General features: G+C 36.5%; 2 protein-coding genes across 3 annotated transcripts in view; both read left to right on the top strand.

Annotated features, from left to right (window-relative positions):
• Positions 1–21,716, top strand: part of LOC129724685 (neurocalcin homolog) — a 324,802-nt gene that overhangs the window by 41,526 nt on the left and 261,560 nt on the right. The window lies entirely within an intron of this gene.
• LOC129724684 (neuronal calcium sensor 2) overlaps positions 1–21,716 on the top strand; it is a 273,798-nt gene that overhangs the window by 28,668 nt on the left and 223,414 nt on the right. The window contains exon 1 of one of the 2 annotated variants that reach the window (XM_055679780.1): positions 12,474–12,780. The exons of the other annotated variant lie outside the window; for it this stretch is intronic. Coding sequence (XP_055535755.1) covers positions 12,763–12,780 — 18 coding nt within the window. The 5' untranslated portion in view covers positions 12,474–12,762. Of the gene's footprint in view, positions 1–12,473; positions 12,781–21,716 lie in introns of those variants that run through there. 2 annotated transcript variants of the gene reach the window in all.

A 21,716-nucleotide genomic window follows, 5' to 3' on the forward strand; every position in this document is an offset into this window, starting at 1 on the left:
CTTTTGTCAACCAGTGTATTTGTTGTTATGCGACATTAAATCTCACAGAGGTTGTGATTGGTGCCTAATCCGAGTCAAATTAGTTTTGCGACATTTTCATTGCATCTCGTTTTACTGTTTCATGCCGTGTAACATCAAAAACACACCAGTAAATAACAAAAATGAATTACCATTATAATATCTAACACAGTACAACAATTTTTTTGCCTTGGCTTTTATGTATGATTTTTTGATGAAGCTTGATGCGAAAATTAATTTCCCCGAGTTTGAACATAATTCAACTTAAGGGGCAACTATGGCGCCATTTTGAATTTTTGAGAAATCGGAAATTCTCGATGTTCAAGAGTTTGTCCACATATTAGCATCTTTTAACCCATCTTTTAAACAAAACAGATCTTAAATCGGACAGAAACTGAGCTCAAAACGGTGATTCTACGAAACCGGTTTTGGCATGGTGGGAAAATTTCCGATTTCTTAAAAATTCAAAATGCCCCTCAAGTTGAAATATGTTCAGACTCGGGGAAACTTCATTTTGCATCAAAATACACAAGAAAATTATATATAAAACCCAAGGCAGAAAAAAAATCAATTTTTGTTGCACTGTGTAATCTATCTTGTGACGGACACTCCATGGCTGCTTGCGACCTCTCGCTCAGAGATCCGTGGCAATAAAACCTTTTCGACCTTGCCTGTGATTCCATGGATTTGCGGCAGCGGTAGCAGCATAGATGAGAAGACGATTTTCCTTCTTTGTTGCGGCCTGCACCAGACAGTCTGACGAGCAGTTTATAGGATAATCTCACTGTCTTTCGTTCTGCATTCTTCCTTCGATTGCTGTGACGGTTTCACTGGATCTAGCGGAATAAAACGATTCGCTAATTTATGTCTTGTTAGCAGATTTGCAGAACATCGAAACACCGGACATTTCTATTAGGAAGGTCATTTTGCTGTGTCAGTGTTTTGGCACCGCCAATGATGGAACTTGTGAATTAATGGCGCAAGAAATTAAATTGTGATATTTACATATTGCACCAAAGGTAAAGGTTGTGAACACACGCATTAGGATCGGTTTGAAACATAAAACATAAGAAAGTGTTCTGATTTTTTTGAAATTAATTGAAAATAATTTGAATCTTCAATTTGTTTCAAATTGTTGTACCATAAAGCAGTAGTCACACGACCACTCAATGTATAACTTACTCGTTCCGGTGGTTCTTTATCTGAAGGACTGGGTTATTTCTCAGACACGCCAAAGGGCAATCAATCAAGGAGTGCATGTTTACACTCGAGGGTGGCACTATTTCATGATTGCACAGCAGCTAGATTCCCAAAGTAAATGTTACAATTTAGCATCGTTAAAGAAGTAACGCTGCTGGCTTTGCTGAGCTCTCGGTAAACTATAAAAGTGATGTATTTAATTTTTACGAGCCTCAGAAGTCGAAAATCAATTCGCTTTGTTTCCAGCCTGGACCGTTTGTTTCAGAATATGTGCCGCCCTAAAACAACGTGTGTGTGTGTGTGTGTGTGTGTGTGTGTGTATGAGTGTACTCATGAAAACTTCCTCCAGTATGTACTTACGTTTGGAGTGTGGAAGAAAGGCAAAACTTTTCACCACAGCTTCTTCCTTTTATTCTGAGTTTGTATTGAAAGTCAATTCACGGTAAATTTTCTGCTCTTTTGGGGGTTCCACTTAACGAAGCATATACCGCGGTATATGCGTGTGCACTTCATAGTATAATGGGATGGCGTAACCACCTCCAAGATTGGTTCTGATTAATTAAACTTTGTTCTATATAAATTTCCCGCCGCGAAACCGTTTCGCTGGGGCTTCAATTAGTTTCCAAGGAGCATTTGGTTGATTGTCGCTTGAAGGGATTCCAGGAACATTCAGTATCGTACTTTGTTTTAATACTTTTTTTTTCTCGTTTACTATTTTCAGGTTAGTATGTTTGCCGTGCGACGCAATGGTACGTGAGCGGCATTATTGTGTTAAAACATAGTTAGAGAATGACTTTCAATTTTTTAACCTTCAAGGGTAAGTAAACATTTTGATATAATATTATTGCTTGGATATTCGGCTCATCAGTCTTTAAGCTGAACTAAACGAAGTACTGCTTCTTTTTCTATTAAACACACCTGCATAAATAGAACTTAACTTTAACACAGTAAAAAACAATAATAAACAACATAAAATTCATAGACGTCATGAAACTGACAATCATGCGCACTCAGACTATCTGGTCTAGATAAAATTTCGACAACACACTAGTAGAAGATTAACAATTGTGACCATAAATAAGGTTTTTCCGAGTACAAGTTTTGTTTGATTAATCAATGACAAAAATTATTTAAAATAGTACCATTTTATGTGATAAACGCAAACAGACCACAGATAATTATGTTTTATATTAGTTACAAATGAAAACAAAACGAAAAGCTCTAGTAAGTACCAGACATACGAGAAAGGTTTTAAAATAGGGAAAACACATCTCTGCTTTGTTTTTTGTAGACTTCTTGATAAAGACAAAATATATTGTCGAAACGTTGAAGGAAAAGAAGCAGTACTTCGTTTAGTTCAGCTTAAAGACTGATGAGCCGAAAATCCAAGCAATAATAGATACACGTCACAGTCGATAGCATTCACATTACGTTCATTTTGATATATTCATCATAAAAGCAGAAAGTTATTGTACATTACCGAATCGGCCTATCCGTTGATGTTTGAAACAGTGATCGCGACCGTAAAATATAAATAACGTATTATTTCTTTTATTAAATGGAGAAAATTATTTTGTATGAAAATCTAACAGGAAAAAAATGGGTTTTCATTGCAAGCTGCAAGTTACATGGTTCCAATATCTTGCATTGCATACCTAACTTTGCCCTTATGTGATAGTATTTCGATTACTTAAGTTTGTAGAGATGCAACAGAAACTGAATCCCTCGGTATTTTTTGAAATCAACTGATGATGAAACCTCCCAAATTTGAAGCAAACTTCATCCATTCTCTTGATTTTTGCTCATATTTTTTCCTCTACCTGTTAAACGCCTTGGAGAACTAGATTTTCTCTCACACAGAGCGAAAAACTAACCACATTTAGTCATGGAGTATTTCAGCCGGAGAGTTGTTTTTTCACTCACAATATTGTTTGAGGGAGCAGTTTTCGTTAGCTTCTCAGTTACCAAAAGATAAGTTGGCCAAAGGACAAAACATGTAGGTTTACATTGAATCACATTGTCACAATGGTCGGAAAATTAAGATTTACGGCCAAAATTATTTTTTTGTTGTCAAATTGTTAGTTTTCTACCGTAGATGATTTTGTCATATGAGAACATTAGTGATAAGGGGCTGTGCGTTAACCACGTGAAATGAGTCATATCTAAATATTTTTCGAAACAATAAAAAAAAATTCTCAGGGTATACAAACGAATAATTCTACTAATTTTACGTATTCTCAATGTATTCAGCACCAATTTGGAGTAATATACGAAGAATTTCGTTGATAATTCGTTCAAAAATTCAAAATATGTAGAAAATATGAAAAACTTTTAATCATCTCTTTTTACAAAAACGCAAATTTTCCGCAAACTCTTAGCCTTGATTCTTGAAGGGCACAAACAGGGCTCTCAGGCACACTATCAGGAGCTGTGCTTACACGTGCTTACATTTGATGATTTTCAAGGTCAAAATTATGAAAATTCCGAATATTTTCTACGTGGCCTGCGGCAGACTCTGCAGTGTTAAAATCAAATACTCTTCCTGTTTTATGAAGCTACTATAATAAGCTCTTAATTTTATGCAAACATACCATAACAGATTTAGTAAGATTTTATATATTTCAAAATGTTCAGAAAAACTGTTTTCCTTCATTTTCGAAAGAGGTAACTTTGAAGGCGTTTTTCAACATGAACCGTTTCATAAATAGAGATTTCATTGAGAAATTATGAAAATATAGATCAAAAACTATAAAATCATATGCTCAAAACTTCCTAAAAATGAAATTCGCATTTTGGTAACTCTGGCCACTTCTTTATATGGAGACCGTCTTATGTGCATGTGTGCGAATTATGTAGAACGTTCGATTTTTTACTGTTTTTGTCGCACCCGGCCAGAGTTCGGAAAAAGTGACAGAACTGTGTGAAGGCGAATAATAAGAGCATTCAGAGTACAATATTTCCAGCTATTCCATTCTATTCTATCCCTTATACAGCATGCTCTGACAAAAACTTTTTACCGCGCCGATAGCGGTGTGAATCTCTCGTTGTGTGGATGTGTGAATAAGTGAAAATATTGTAAAAATGAGAAAATCACTGTGGTTAATTCATATTGAGGGAACCCTCTGGCACCAAGGGATTAAACGATTTGAAAATACTACAAGGTTTACAACCCTAGCGTTGTATGAAATGGTGACGCGGGACTAAACACTGTAATTCCTGTAATTACAGACACCAAAAAATTCGTTTGTTCAATGATTTACGTATTTTAATTTCCCCTTTATTTTTTTCAAAACTATATTTAATTACACTCGAAAGAACTTCACTTACACTTGGTGATGTTGTGCCTGTAGTGTTTTTTTGTGCAAACATTTAACAATTATAACGAAGTTAAAGTTTAAAAAGATTCATTTTTGTTTTCTGCTTCACAAGTTTGTTTCATTTGCCAACAATTACATTCACTGTACTACGAAGACAACTAATACAGTGATCACCCGATTATATCTCACCCTGATCATTTTTGGCGTGATAAAATAGGGAAAGTGATAAAATCGGGAAATTTTTAATTTTTTTTTCATTGAAGATGTTAAATCAATAACCAAATACGTAAAATCAGTGATTTTAATTTTTTTTTGAAAATTTATCTGTACAAACATATGAAAAAAGCTGCAGTTGTTTTTTTATAAATCGATATATCTGAATAATGACAAAAGATAGAGTAAAGCTGTCAAGGGATGAATTTGAGAAAACTGTCTGAGCTTTTATGAAAATATTCAAAAAAATCAATTTGAGATCCTGTACTAAAAAAAAAATCAAAAACAAATAGTGACTATAAAAAATCGATCATCACTATTTTTTTTTTAAACATTTTTTTAGATAGATAATTCAGTTGCCTAAAACTTTTCTGAACAAACCTAAATAAATAAAAAACGTAATGGAGATATGACACGTATCCCTAAGCCTCCGGCTCGTCCAAGCGCTTTGGATTTATCATTATGCTCAACATCATTACGATTTGATTGCACGTGGAAAGTCATTCTTGATCCTCATGGTAGTGATCATTTACCAAATTTGATTTCAATCAACTGTGGGACAAACAGTACTCGACCAATCGACATTCCGTATGACCTTACATTAAATATTAATTGGGAAGTTTATAGAGAAAAAATTTCAAAAGCTTTAGAGTCACTACAAGAGCTTCCACTACTTGAAAAATATGATTTATTTGCTGGCTTAATTTTGAATTCTGCAATATTTGCCCAAAAAAAAAATTACCCTGGTGTTTCAACTAAAAGACGATCTCCTACTCCTTGGTGGGACAAAGAGTGTTCAAAAATTCACTTGGAAAAATCTAATGCCTTTAAAGTTTTTCGAAGGAAAGGAAAGATCGAAGACTTTGTACGATACGCGATGCTTGAATCCAAATTTAAAAATTTGATCAAAGCAAAAAAACGTGGTTATTGGCGTCGATTCGTTGATTCGCTTTCAAGAGAAACATCTATGAGTTCTCTTTGGAATACGGCTAGGAGAATGAGAAATCGAATTGTAACTAATGAAAGTGAAGAATATTCGAACCAATGGATATTGAATTTTGCGAAAAAAGTATGTCCAGACACTGTTCCCACAAAATTTATTCGTGATGTGTTTCCACAACAATCACTGATGGAATCACCTTTTTCAATTACCGAACTATCTATTGCTCTTTTTTCATGCAATAATAATGCACCTGGTTTGGATAAAATTAAATTTAATTTGTTAAAGAATCTACCTGACAATGCTAAAAGACTTTTGTTAGATTTATACAATAAGTTTTTCGAGCTAAACGTTATTCCACTTGATTGGAGACAAGTAAAGGTGATTGCTATTCAAAAACCTGGAAAACCTGCTTTTAACCATAATTCATATCGTCCAATTGCAATGCTTTCATGTATTCGAAAATTATTTGAAAAAATGATTTTGTACCGCTTAGACCATTGGGTTGAAAGTAATAATTTATTGTCACATACGCAGTTTGGTTTCCGTAGAACGAAAGGAACAAACGATTGTCTTGCATTACTTTCAACAGAAATTCAGATTGCGTTTGCTCGTAAAGAACAAATGGCTTCTGTATTCTTAGATATTAAAGGAGCCTTTGATTCTGTTTCTATAGATATTCTTTCAAATAAACTTTCTCAAAAAGGACTTTCTCCTAAGTTCAATAATTTTTTACATAATTTATTATCAGAAAAACCTATGCATTTTTCTCATGGTAGTTTATCAGCGTTTAGAATTAGCTACATGGGTCTTCCACAGGGCTCATGTTTAAGTCCACTGCTATATAATTTTTATGTAAATGATATTGATGATTGTTTAGTAAATTCATGCACTATTAGACAGTTTGCAGATGATAGTGTAGTTTCTGTCACAGGTCCTAAAGCTTCCGATTTACAAAGACATTTACAAGATACATTGGACAATTTATTTACTTGGGCCGTTCAGTTAGGTATGAAATTTTCGGTTGAGAAAACTGAGTTCAGTTTTTTCTAGAAAACATGAGCCAGCTCAACTCCAACTTATGCTAATGGGTGAACCGATTGCTCAGGGTTTAGTTTATAAATATCTTGGTGTTTGGTTTGACTCAAAATGCACTTGGAGAAGTCATGTTCGATATTAAATTCAAAAATGCCAACAAAGAATTAATTTTTTGCGCACAGTGACTGGATCATGGTGGGGAGCCCAGGAGATCTTATCAAACTTTATCAAACTACAATTTTATCAGTGATTGAATACGGATGTTTTTGTTTTTGTTCTGCCGCAAAAACTCATATCATAAAACTTGAGCGAATACAGTACCGTTGTTTGCGCATTGCTTTAGGTTGTATGTTCTCAACTCATACAATGAGTTTAGAAGTATTAGCGGGCGTTCTCCCATTAAAAGAACGCTTCTGGATTCTTACTTCTCGTATTCTTGTGAGAAGTGAAATTTTAAATCCTTTAATAATAAGTAATTTTGAAAGACTTGTTGAACTTCAATCTCAAACTCGTTTTACGACTGTATATACTGTAATTACATGTCTCAAAATATTAACCCTTCACCTGTTTCATCATACGACATTTACCCATTAAACAATTTCAATTCTACCTTATATTTTGATACAACTATGTTAAACGAGATTCGTAGATCTCCTGATAAACTACATATTCAGCAGATTCCAAATATATTTCTTGATAAATATCAAAATATAAATTGTAATAGCGCGTTCTATACTGATGGATCTTTTCTCAATGGATCTACCGGTTTCGGGGTTTATAACAATAATTTTTCTGTCGCTTATAAACTCGAAAGTCCTGCTTCTGTTTATGTCGCAGAATTGGCTGCTATTCAATACACATTAAGTGTTATTGAAAACATGCCTGTGGATAATTACTTCATCTTCATGGACAGCCTCAGTGCTATTGAAGCTCTTCGTTCGATAAAAAGTATGAAGCATTCTTCGTATTTCTTAAATAAAATTCGTTGTCATTTAAATACTTTATCCGAAATTTCATCCCAGATTACGTTAGTGTGGATCCCTTCTCATTCTTCAATTGCGGGCAATGAGATGGCAGATTCATTGGCTAAAATGGGTACAATACATGGTGATATTTATGAAAGGCCTATTGAATTCAATGAATTTTTTGGTACTATACGTCAGCAGTCGCTAACTAACTGGCAAAACGCTTGGGATAATAGAGATTTAGGAAGATGGTTACATTCTATCATTCCTAAAGTTTCTTTGAGACCTTGGTTTAAAAAATTGGACATAAGTCGGGATTTCATTTGTGTGATGTCTCAGCTTATGTCCAATCATTATTGGTTCAATGCTCACCTTCGTCGTATAGGGCTCGGAATAAACAACTAAATGTTCCAGTTCGTGATATCTTAGCTAATTTTGATTTTCCCTACATGTATCTCCTGTATTACTTCCTTAAATCCATTGATGTGCCTATTTAGTACATTTTTTGTTTTTTTTTTTTCAGATTGTGTATATATACTGAAATAAACATTAAGACGCACCAGAATTTTTCTCGGACTGTAGAAACTGCAAAAATTATAAAGGATTCTTCAAGATCAATTATATATCCTAGTTTTAAATTTTGATTTGTTATATATCTAAAATTGTATTTATTTGTTTGAAAAGATGAGAGGGTTTTTATGCCTATTTGAGGAGGAATAACCATATAGATTCTACTCAAGCAGGCTTTTCCCTACTCCAACAGAATTTTCGGCCCCGTTATGCTTTCTGCGTCTGGGCCTTCTTTTATTATTGTTGATAAGAATAATAAAAAAAAAATAAAAAAACGTATGAAAATCGATGTAAAGTTGCAAATAAATTATAATTGAGTTTTTTATTCGTTCATGTTTTTGCTTGAATTGGTAAAATGAATTACACTAAGGTCGGGTTTTACGCGTTTTTTTACGCGGCTTTTTTACGCGGATTCCGGAATTTACGCGGTTTTTTTACGCGGATTCCGGAATTTACGCGGTTTTTTCACGCGGATTCCGGAATTTACGCGGTTTTTTTACGTGGTATTTTTTTTGCGCGGATTTCCTTTCCCTTCACTCGAAATGCAGAATAAACGCTGGTTTTATTTACGCGGATTCCGGAATTTACGCAGATCCTGGAATTTACGCGGTTTTTTTACGCGGATTCCGGAATTGACGCGGTTTTTCTTACGCAGTTTTTTTTACGCGACATGTATCCCCCGCGTAAAAGGCGACTTTAGTGTACTTGCTTTTTGTAGCGCAGTACCATCAGCAAAATATTAGACGTTCTCACAACATTAAACTTTGCTGAAGACAGCATGCTGATATCTCTCACATATTGCGACCAGAAAAATTCTAAAATGTAAATTACGATTTTTGATGCCTTCTCATAGAAAACTTTATGTTGCTTGCAACTTGTAAGAGATAGAGACATGATGTCTTCTGTAAAGTTTCTTGTTTTGAGATCACCTAATACTTTGCCTGAGACACCAAGCGTCTATCTTTATCTAATGAAAAAGTAAATATTCTATCTCACTTTCAGGAGGAATGATCACCCAGCTTTCTACATCAAAAGATGCGTTTTCAAATATTTTGAAACTTCTCCGAACATAATATACGGTTATAATAAACATTTGTAGCACTATTCAATTATTCGCACGAAAACGGCAAAATGTAACATTGTGCATCGGTTGAATTTTTAATGTAAACTACATCCAGAATGATGTTATTCTACACAGAATTATGAAAAAAATTTAAAATATTGAAGCGTAATATAAAATCAGGTCACTCTGACATTTTAATGAAATGTTTTATGATGATAAAATCGGGTGAAAAATGTGATAAAATCGGGGGCAGATAAAATCGGATACTGATATAATCGGGTGATTACTGTATAAGTTTAGTATTTTATTTGTAAAGTTGAAAATTGAAAATTCTCTAACAATGTTAAAACGTTGAAAAAAGATTCTGAATAGATCCTAGTAAATGGACAAAAAATTCACAAGCACTCGCCGGCTCTTACTCTTCTATAAATTAGTACTTTTAGAAACTTACTCGTTCGATATTATGTCGGTCACGATTATTTATTGAATATCGAAGATAAAAAATAAATAAAAATAACTTATAACCGTTGCAAAAATGTTCAATTCTTGTTGAGTAATTTATGGTAATCATATTCATGAGATAAACTCTCAATCACCATCAGTAGCAGCATTGTGCAATTTTGATTGCACTTGAACAGAAGCCGTGCCCGCTGCAATGATAGACGACGAGAAACTAGCGGCGCTTTGCTCCACATATACTCTACGGTACTGTTGCTTTTACCAGCATGTTTTCTTTCAAGATAACACTTTCTATTACGCTCTAACAGCAGGTTTAGAAAAGAGGTTGTTTCAAACTTTTTGAAAAACCTTTACCTTCGAGACACCAAATTAGTCTAGGTTTATGGAAGCAAACATAAATTGACCTATGGGGACGGGGAGAATCTGTCAATTTTTTTTTTGGATACTGAAACAGAGAATATCACGGAATGGTTGGTGTCTATTCCTGTCGTCTGTGCTAGGAATGCTCGCATGTGATTGGTTTATCGTTCGCGTAAATTTGTCCTTGACACTTTTTATTGATTTTTACTGCTTTGCAATGAAAAAATAATGATAACTAGCGTTTTATAAATTTGTTCAACATTTTATCTATCTAACAACACATGGGTTGCTATCCATCATGTGGTTATGCTGTTATTATCGTTTGAAATCTGACGCAACATTTGCCAGTTTCATTTCCAATTTTACAGAATGCATACCAGTATAGAAAACAAAGACGTAGCCCCACGTCAAAAAGTTGTATGTTAAGCAATTCTTGAATTTTTTATTGATCTATTTTTTTTGAATTTGTCATTACTGTCAGGTTCGTCCTATTATCGTCAGGCCTAGAGCATCAAAAAGTCGAAGAAACTTCATCATTTATTTCTTGATAAGAACAATACAAGTCTGCATGATGGAAGTCACGTTGAAGAAAAATCAGGATCTAGGTCCGGTTCATAATGGGTTAACCCCCATGAAAGAAATAGGAAAACCCTGATAATGGTACATAGCGCTGAAGTATTTTGAATTTTATTTTTTTGTTTTCTATCGATTTAGAAAAAAACGCCTTCGAAATAGTTACAAAATAAACCATTATTGTAGCAGCGGCGCTGCTCCCTTTCATTTGTTTTTCTATGTTTAAATGATAATGCCGAAGCTATTATGTTTCCAACCTTCTGGTTTCAAGCGATGCAAATTGTTCATCTCTTGTTAGAGCGAGAGTGTTAATCATCTATAGTGTAGGCTACAATTAATCAATTAGCATTTACAATGATAGGTTATCGATTGCACTGGTGGAAAGGTCGACTTTAAATACCAATCTCCCGCGGGCCCCCGTCAGTGGTGCAGTAGTGTGGCGCATAGGGATTACTATGATAGAAGATGCCCTTTCCAAACGACAGCTCTCGATGACGACAACTAACCGTCCGTCTGTCATAATTTGCATCCCATCCAGTTATGTTGAGGAGTTTAGACGCAGTTCCCTTCAAGCTGCGCAACTTAATGCAGCAGACAAGTTTGACCGAATAATGCTTCAGTCAGATGTACGGATTGAGTGATTGACTGATGCAGCACAAAAGCTGCATCATTACCCCTCTCCCTACCTACGGCCTGCCCATCACCGAGCGATTGTAAATTCTCCAGCAGTCACTATAAATATAATAACCACCCGTTGTAATACTACTAGACACAACGTTAACGGAGCAGACACTAGTCGCATTTCATTTGCACCGGGTTAATTGCTGGAATTATATATGCGCGATCTTTTAAACGAACGTATGGATGTTTACTATTATTGCACATCTAATAAACATAAATTTTTATTGCTTGTTCGTAGGTTTATACTCTCCCATGAGGGCTGCAGTTATCTCGCAAGGGGTTTTGTTCACGCGCAGTTCTTGAGTTAGTGTGCGATGAGATCAATATCTGAAAGCGAGTAATTTGCTGCCCCGCGGGATAAGAGGAGGTAAACGCGATACTGGCTTCGACACAATCGATTGATAACGCTGGTGTAGAATTTAGATACCTGACAGACAGATGCTTTTTTGTTTTGGTTCAAGAGATTCAAGATCAATTATCAGTGATCCGACACTGAATTTTTTTTCGGTTCGTTTTTGTATCGAAGTTCATTGTCGATATTCCGTTGATTATTGTGTCACCGCTATTGTAGCAGTAATTTTTTGCTCGGGTATCATTAAGTCTGTGGTCAGAATAATTCCGATATTTATCAACTATTTCAGCGACTGCATCGTGTACCTACTGGGAATCACTGATTTTAGGCTTGCATTCTATCCCGATAAGTTGAAGTAAATACGCGTGAAAAAACGTCAAATCAGCGCATTTTAGTATTCATACATAATCTCTATGGAGATGCGATAGATGAACATCGATTGTAGCACCTGTAAAGTAGCTTCCGTTTGAGGTTGAATTCACAAAGATAGCTCGATGCTAATGACGATGATCAATTTCAGTGGAATTGAAACAGGTTAGCTCAAACCTTCCGAGCGAAAAGTGTGTGAGTTAACCTGCGGCGAAACAGTTTAGAGAGAAGCGCATTCAAACAGTTTCAGTTTGCTGCTGGTTCTGTTTTGTTTCATTTTGCTGCTGCTGCTACTGCAAGTTGATATCCGGCTAGTTTTCCCCCCGCCAATCTACGAGCAGTACTCAGTTCTTTATTACCGTTTTTTTGGCATTGAAGCTTGGTAACGACGTGAATTTCGCGTGGTGTGAATTTTTCGACAATTTTCCCGATCTGGAATCAACAGTTGTTTATTGAGGTGTTGATTGAGCTGATGCACAGAAACCGGCCGCTGGGTGGTTTTGAGCTAATTAGTCGAATCAGTGTGCAGTGATAAAGATTTCGTATTGAATTAATTTCAATTCGAATTATATAAGCAGGTCGATTTTGTTTGCTTGATTTATCGGATTCTTAGTGAACGTGAGTTTATCCACAGAGCCTTCTTCATGCATAATCAACAACAGGTGGGTAGATCAAAGGACTAGTATTGTATTGAATATTGAATGAAAAGTGCAATTTTGGGACGATTATTTTTCTGTGAATGCAAAATTTGTAGATAAATAGAAATTTAAATTCTAACACCAACACCAGTAATAAGCGTAACACAAAACATTGTAAGCATTAGCGATTTGTGAAAATGCGTAGAAGTTGTCGCAAAAGTGATTCAAACACCGAATTCAATGACATGAAAAATGTATGAATGGGATGCATACAGATGATCGTATTCAAATAATTTCAGAGAGACGAAAACGTGACGGGAAATGAACTTAAAAAAGGTTTAGTTTTTATTTTCACTTCACATCCAATTAAGAATATTTAAACGCATTTCAGTCTCGCAAAACATTTACCATAGAAACTTGTCAATATATTAGTGGAACGAGAATAGTTTCATTGTTTCACTCATATTGCATCTACGGAATCACTCTTAGAGCTCCCAGGGTATTCAAAATTAAAAGCTATTGATACTGATTAAAAGTTATGGGACTTAGCAATTGTTTCGACGATCAGTTTTGAATTTCAATTGTCATTTTTCTTTAAGTAGTTTGAACTTTAACATCTACTACAATATACCTCATTAGGGATCTAAGCAAATCCATGTCAAATAAAAAAAAATCAATCGACCAGAAGAAACTTTAGGTTATGACAATATTTTTGGTAAAAAATCCAGAAATAACAACACCAATATTACTAAAAACCATAACAATAACAATAACAATAACAATAACAATAACAATAACAATAACAATAACAATAACGAATAACGAATAACGAATAACGAATAACGAATAACGAATAACGAATAACGAATAACGAATAACGAATAACGAATAACGAATAACGAATAACGAATAACGAATAACGAATAACGAATAACGAATAACGAATAACGAATAACGAATAACGAATAACGAATAACGAATAACGAATAACGAATAACGAATAACGAATAACGAATAACAAATAACGAATAACGAATAACGAATAACGAATAACGAATAACGAAAAACGAATAAAGAATAACGATTAACAAATAATGATTAGCAATTAACAATTAACAACTAACAACTAACAAGTAACAAGTAACAATTAACAATTAACAATTAACAATTAACAATTAACAGTTAACAATTATCAATTAACAATTAACAATTAACAATTATCAATTAACAATTAACAGTTAACAATTATCAATTAACAATTAACAATTAACAATTAACAATTAACAATTAGCAATTAACAATCAACAATTTCTTCTGTATGCCTGAAGGGCACTGGGTACTGAAATGCCACTGCGACATTCTTGCTGATTGTCTTTTGTAGCGGGCCCCGATTGCTGTGCACAGGTTACGGATTGCTCGTACTCATTGATGGAGTAGAACTGTTTTGTTGTAAACCTGTACCCTTATTAGGTACAACATAGTTGATGAAACTAATTACCTGTTTGGGATTAGAGCTCCACACTTGGTGTGGAGTTGAAAGGTAGCTTCCTAAGAAGTTGTACCTAGAGGAAGCAAGAGCTTCGCAAGAGCAAAGCAAATGCTCTGAACTCTCTGGTTCAGATTTGCAGAATCGGCAGGTGTCGTTCAACACTACGCCGATTTTCTTTAAATGATAAAAAGCGGGACAGTGTCCAGTGAGGAGTCCCGTGATTATCCGTAGGTCACTACGATTTAGACTAAGTAGCTTTCTGGCGGTTCCAGGGTTCGGATAGATAAACTGTTTAGCTTGTCTACAACCCTGTGCCTGTTGCCATTGGGATACTATTTCTAGCCCTTCCCAAGTTAGTAGTTCGCTTTTGATAGCGGAAATGGACGTACACAGAAACGGCTCGGGGCCAATAAACCGCTGAGCTTATCCCTGTCTTGCTAGGTAGTCAGCGTGTTTATTACCCTCGACTCGACAGTGTCCGGGCACCCTAAACAGAAAAACTGAATTCTTTCGGGAAAGTTCCCGTAGAGTTTCAATGCATTCCCAAACAAGTTTGGAAGCGCATTTGACGGACTTAAGTGCTAGTAGTGCTGCTTGACTGTCCGAGAATATACCGATTTTCGCATGTCTGGTTGTCGGTACTTCAACCGTGACGGCAACGACGTCGCGTTGGATAAATTCTGTAATAGGTAAAAATTTTAGTTCTCTATTTAGCAGAATTGAAGTCCTTGGTTTGGATTGCGTGTCACAGTAGATTAACCTACCGTTAGGAGCGTTAAGTCCTAGAACTTTGGATTCGTTGATCCACGGCTCCTGGATGAATGCAGCCGCTAGCTGCTCTTTGGCGAATCTCCTGCAAAGTACACCCGAGGCGCCTTTTGCGTGATGGAGATTCGCTTGCACGCAGCGAAGGCTGCTCACTTTGCAGTGAAGTTGCCGGCTTTGTCCGGATCGGAAGATGATCCTGGTATCGGCTGACGGCTGCCAACAGCGGTTTGGATGGTTGATGGAAGTTGCTCTTCCTCACTGTTCGGCTTCGGTTGCAGCAGTCGATTGGCAACAGAAGGTCGTCGCGCACACTGTGGCGGTTTTTGACTCCGGGGGGTGCGACTGCTCGGTGGTTGATGCTTCACACTCTTGCGAGTCTTCGGCGGAACCGTCCGAGCAGCCGCGGGGTTGCGTTGTTTGGGTGGTGACAGGCCTCTCACGGGGGAGCATCCTGCGCGTACCTCCCCAACCGCAGGGTTGCGTTTGGGTGGTTGTGGGGCACTCCCGGAGGAGTTTCCCACGCGAACCTTTAGCCCATTCGCAGGATCGCTTTGCCTGGGTGGTGACAGAGTATTCCCGGAGGAGTTACCCGCACGTACCTTCCCTGACATTGCGACGGAGTCTTTCCTGTCTGTGACGTTCGGCCTTCCGCTTATCTTTCGGATGCGTGCTTTGCCGAAACCGTAGTGCAGTTCATTATTTCTACTCTTAACGAGTTTGGCCGATTCTTCGTCAATATCCAGAACTAGTTCGACCAAGGTCTTAACCAATTTGCGGTTACAGACTCGCCACATTTTGGTAGAGAGATGGTCGTTCTGATTCTGGAGTGAACGAAGAATCTTCTCGTCCGGAGAGTTCGCACTGTCCGCGAAGTAACCGACATAGCGTCTGGCCTTCGGCAGATCCTTCATGTGGTATACACGAAGTTGTGCTCCCTCCCATGGTACGAGAGAAGGTACCTCCCTTTCCAACCACTGCACTGTGTCGTTGTCGGCACAGGCAAGTTGCAGGAAGCTATTTTTTAGATGGCAACCGTTAAACTTGGTGGCCGTCGGGAGCGGCTTCGAACCCGATGACCCCAAACCAGTGCCGTTCCGCAGTTTTTTAGGCTGTGGACACTTAGTACTGGTATTTGGGGACACCAAGTCGTCCGACCGCTGTCGCTTGACGGCGACTTAGTTCGATTGAGCAGGCTGCTCTGTCGGAAGGAGGGTCAGCTTCCTGGCTTCTTCGTACGAGAGACCGGAGCGAAGATTTTTGCTCAGTCGCCGCCTTTGCGCATTTGAAAGTCGCTTGACAAGGGGTGCCGATGATTCAGGTTTCCCTTCGTCATCGGGCCTTGTCTGTGGACCGGGAACTAAGTCCATTTGACTTTCGTCATTCCCTTGTGGAGAAAGTAGGATTAAGGATGAAGCAGATGGTCCTCCGTCCAGCGATTCGCTGTCGAGGGTGAAATCATCCTCATGTTTCATCTCCTCCATTCTGCCCGGTGCGTTTGTTTTTATTGGACTACGCTCCGATGAGTCCATGGGTTCCGGCAAAGAAAGGCTGCCGGTGTCCGAATTTTGTGAAGTTTTGTCTTTCATAAAATTCCCACGAGTCGCTGGGTAAAGAAGAGTCCGCTGCAGTAAGGGCTAATCACTGTGAAGGGTGCCCTGGTACTCCACAGGCTCCGTTAGAGGCTGGGTATTTCTTAAACCCCCCCCCCCACCACGTCATCCATCGGCACGGGTCGCATAACACCTTAGCTTAGGGGTTTTAACCATTGGATTTTACGCAACAGCCATGGTTAAGAGCTGTTGCAACCATCCTCTTTTACAGGGGCTTTGGACCCTCTGCTACAGTTCTCAATAATTCAAGTCTATTCGTAAAGGCTAAACTGAACCAAGAGAACCGTAACAGGCGGAGATAAACAATTAACAATTAACAATTAATAATTAACGAATAACGAACAAAGATTTAGTAGTTATATGCATAGAATAAATTATTTGGGTGATGGAAAAGAAGGAATAAATAGTGAAGCGAAAAACGAATTCGAATGGGTGCAGTCTCCGGACACAACGAAACTTTATGAGTGTGAAGGCCTTACAAAACATAGCCAACTTTGCATACTCTTTTTAGAAAAATAATCTAGACTAACATTTGAACATTTTAACCTATTTTTATAGACTGATAGGATAGTTGCTCTCATCTACATATCAACACCTTTATTCATCTCAACTCTTCTAGTTGTCCAATTTACCGTCAAATTTTATTATATTTTCTAAGAGGAGTTTCTTTCGGCTTCGCAGTCTTTAAAATGTGAAAAGAAACGAAGAACCACTTCACAGGGAAATGGTCCTCTCGAGTCTTGATAAAAAATGTATATTATTCGATACGTCGGTGTAAGAGAAAAATATTGTTTTCTTTTTACATTTTGAAGACTGCGAAGCCGAAAGAAACTCCTCCAAGTAAACTAACAGTCGATAAAAAGTATAGTGGAAATAAGATGGCGCGTCCCCCCTGTATTTTCTAAGTGAAACTTTCGACTGGACTGAGACTTTTATTTTAAACTACAAAAAAAAAGAAATAGAGATTCACACTGAAAAAGGCTTGTTTTTAACAAAAACTAATTGAAAAATAAAAATACAGTCAAACCTGTTTTTGCGCGACGTTTTTTTTGTGCGAATTTTATTTTGTGGGATTTTTTTTATGCAGTTTTTTTATTTGTGTGAATTTTTCCTGGGCGGTATTTGAAAAAGGACCACATCCGACGTGATTTTCAGCTGTTCAGTTTTTTCGATCCTCAAAATGAATGTTCACTAGTTACATAAGTATTGCGAAGGCCAATTGCTATTTGAGCCAGTTTTACGAAGGCAAAGTCACGTATTACTAGCCTACGAAGGAGAGCGGTTGGAAATATAAGTATGTTTAAAAAAGTTACGTTTATCAATCAGATGTTCAAAAATGTTCTCATAGGTATTTTTTTAATCAAAATAATTAAGCTTCGAATTATTTTCAACTGAATTTATTTTTATGCGGCCCTCATTCACAGATTTTTTAAATATTGTTGTGAAAACATTGTTTTATAGCTACACATGAAGTTTAAAATATGTTTCTTTTGTGCGATATATTTTGTACGGTACCTATCCCTCGCACAAAAACAGGTTTGACTGTATAGTTAATTTAGCTGCATTTAGGGCACTATCTAGGAAAAAATAAATTTCAGCATATTTTTTTGTGTTCATGGAATATTTTCAGCGTATGGCAATGTTGAACTTGAAATTGGTTTTGTTTGAAAATTTTTTATACTAGGTTATACCTAAACCCATTTTACCCATTTAAATTTTTTAGAAGACCCTTGAGCAACTAATTAGTCCATATAAAAAACTTAAATTTACAGAAATCTGAGTTAGCCTTTATAATCATTTATAAAATCAATTATTTGCTATGTCCGATTGATTTTTTCAAATATTATAAAATGAAAATTCAAACAATTTATTTAATTCATCCTCTGATAACTTTTCTCTGTCGCTTGTTTGCGATTTTTTTCAAAGTTCTTCAGTTCTTTTTATATGTTATTCTAGATAAATTTTTGAACGATGAAGTATTCAATGAAATTGCTTGAAAGTAATGAAAGTAAGGCCTACCCACACTCACAAAGTCTCTTTAAATTCAGAGAGGACGCTGGCAGCCCTTTGCGTCTTTTACAAAATGTTGATAAAGAAAACAGCATATAACAACGTATTTATTCATATAGAATAAAATATATTCATATATTCATATTGAATACTGGAAAAAATAAGCGAATTTTATTTTCAAGCATGTCTAGCTAACAATAACAATCCTAGTCCCAAACGCAATCCAAATTTCAACCTTAATTTCACTCCTAATCCCAGTCCAATTTAATTAATCTTGAATTTCCTGGAAACTTGCAGGATTTCTTAGTGGGAAGCTGATAAAATAACGCGTAGTCCTTGAACAATAGACCTCGTTTGAATCTGCTTTTTTTTTGTAATCTATGTGCAAGTGTTCAAAACTTGCGAATTCAACATTTGATTAATTGTTGAGTGGCACACTTCAGAGATACATGAGTAATATAATATATTAACAAAAGCTCTCTCACAAGCTTGGTTGTGAGGTTAGTTGACATTATACTTATAACTAATTATTGATTGACACACTTCAGAGATAAATAATATGAAGTAGATACATTGTGAAAACCTCACTCCCAAGCCAATTTCATGCCAGCGACCGCAAAAACTACCAAACTATTTTCTAGTAGCATTTGGTGCCCAATTGATACACGTTCACAGTTTTCAAAACCCATGGTTGCAATACGTGATTCTGTATGCATCCGGTACATATGCATGTACGTACCGTCAAAAGCGGGGGCGAGAATCGGTTCACCCTAAAAGGACACTTATTAGGTCATCTTTCAAATTGTTTTACCCTGTCACGTACACGCCACGGAAACAAGTAAGTGGCATGAAGCGCAACAATCGGTTTGTGTTTGGCTCGGTACGGACATTTTGTTTCGATGAATCCGCGCGGACGCGTTAATATATGACATACTATTCTTTGTTGGTGGGGCGGAGGATTGTCGAAAATGTTGCTAGTGCACTATGAATCGAAATTGATCATCAGACCAAAAATAACTAATGAACAGACTACACCTCAACTTTTTTTCTTTAGAAGACGAAATCTACTCAAACTTTGTTCTTCACTGTTTGAATGAAGCCATCCGTGGTACTGATCCTGGTCTGTGTTGAGCCGGTCTCAGTCGGAAGAGTGAATTTAGCGTTTACCTCTGTGCCGAGCCAATGGCGGTGCTTGCGTGCAAACAGCAAATAGCGAATTTGCACAAATTTTCGACATGACGATTTACTCTTAAATATAATTTATCATCGTATGATGCGGGAAAAAAGGAGCTTTACTGGTCACGTCAACCGCGCAGGTGTTTTGGAAGGGTGGGATGATGTGAATGTTCCAGATTGGTTCGTTGATTGGTTTGGTAATGCAATTAGCCATCAGTTCGCATGTTGAACGAACATGACGGGTCAATAATTGATAAAATTGCATTCAAACTTCATTGGCCTATTGGAAACGATACAGTCAAATCTGTTTTTGTGCGAATTTTTTTTGTGCGACTTTTTTTATGCGGTTATTTTATTTGTGTGACTTTTTTCATGTGATTTTTTTTTGTGTGGTATATGAAAAAGGACCACATTCGACAAGATTTCCAGCTATTTAGTTTTTCCGATCCTTGGAACGAATTTCAACGCATTACATAAGTGTGACGTCAAAAAATTATTATTTGAGCCAGGTTTTAAAAAAGTTAGATTTATGGTTTAGGTTTAAAAAAGTTAGGTTTATAATCAGATGTTTTAAAGTTGTTCTCATAGGTATTCTGAATCAGAATCATCGAATTAATCTTAACCGAAGATTTTTTTTAATGCAGTCCCTATCCATCGCATAAATTTTTTTTTCAGTAATGTTGTGGAAACATTGTTTTATAGCTACACGTGAAGTTTCAAATGATTTTTTTTTATGCGATTTATTTTGTGTGGTCCCTATCCCTCGCACAAAAACAGGTTTGACTGTATTTAGTTTTGGTGTGGAAAGTGCAGTGATTCAATTTTAATTGCATTTAATTTGGTATTAAATGTTTCAAAATACTAATCTTTATGAGATTACAGTTTAAAGCTATCAAAATGCGTATCTTGCATGAAAAGCGGGTCGTTCAATATCGTTAAGACGTGCTTGTCCATTTTTTAATGTCAAGTCTATTGGGCTTGCAGTGAAGAAGGGCTGCAAAATGCGCTCCGCCAAAACGTAGCTGGAATACCATTTCTAGCATACAAAATACCGACTGCTGACTTGGCTCACGATGCATTTCTGGCTTGATTTAGCTTCACCGGTAACGAAGCTATTAGTATGCAATCGGTGTCAATCTTCGTCTAACGAAATGATTCAAAGAAGCAATACTCCATTTGAGTGAGGTTATGATATTAAGTCAGACGTAGTGCGTTTTATGGTCGTTTTATGGTCGGTCTACGGTCGTAGCTTCTTTCAGAAAGTTTCGTATTCGAACAATCGATTTGTCAACAGTTACCTGTTGATAGCGGTACAATAAATCCCACATTGTATGTAGACTGCAATGCTAGTGGACGTGGCTCAATTACGAACGCACGTAGGTGTCTACAATAGCGTCGATTGCCGGTGATCATACAAAGTGCGTCAACACGATTGTCCAATTGGTAAATTTAGCTCCATTAAGTTGTTACCTGCAGTACTGGAATTATGAATACCACTCAAACATGCATTAAAATCACATTTGAAAAAAAAAAAAAAATAATTGTGAAATGCAAAACTACTCGAATGTTATTTCACTGCTTCACAAACTGTTGTATGAATAGTTTTCGGTATCCACAAAATGATTAATATCCTGGAGCACACAGTTTTTATTAAAAAATATATTTGATGTTTTTTTTCTGATGTTCTCTCTTTTTACCACGTACTTAGCCTCTAGGCACAATAGTACGAAGTATGTATCGTACAAACTGAAAATCAATTTGCGAAAGCGGAATTTTGGTGCTTGAAGTGAATTCTACAAAAAGTGATATAGAAATTTTCGACAAGACTCCAATTAAACCTGTTTTTCAAACAAAAAAAAAGAAAGATAACCCTTTCCGACCGAGCCCACACAATTGTGTAGGTAAAA

This window comes from Wyeomyia smithii, chromosome 2 (assembly GCF_029784165.1).
Source record: "Wyeomyia smithii strain HCP4-BCI-WySm-NY-G18 chromosome 2, ASM2978416v1, whole genome shotgun sequence".
NCBI classification, from domain to species: Eukaryota; Metazoa; Arthropoda; class Insecta; order Diptera; family Culicidae; genus Wyeomyia; species Wyeomyia smithii.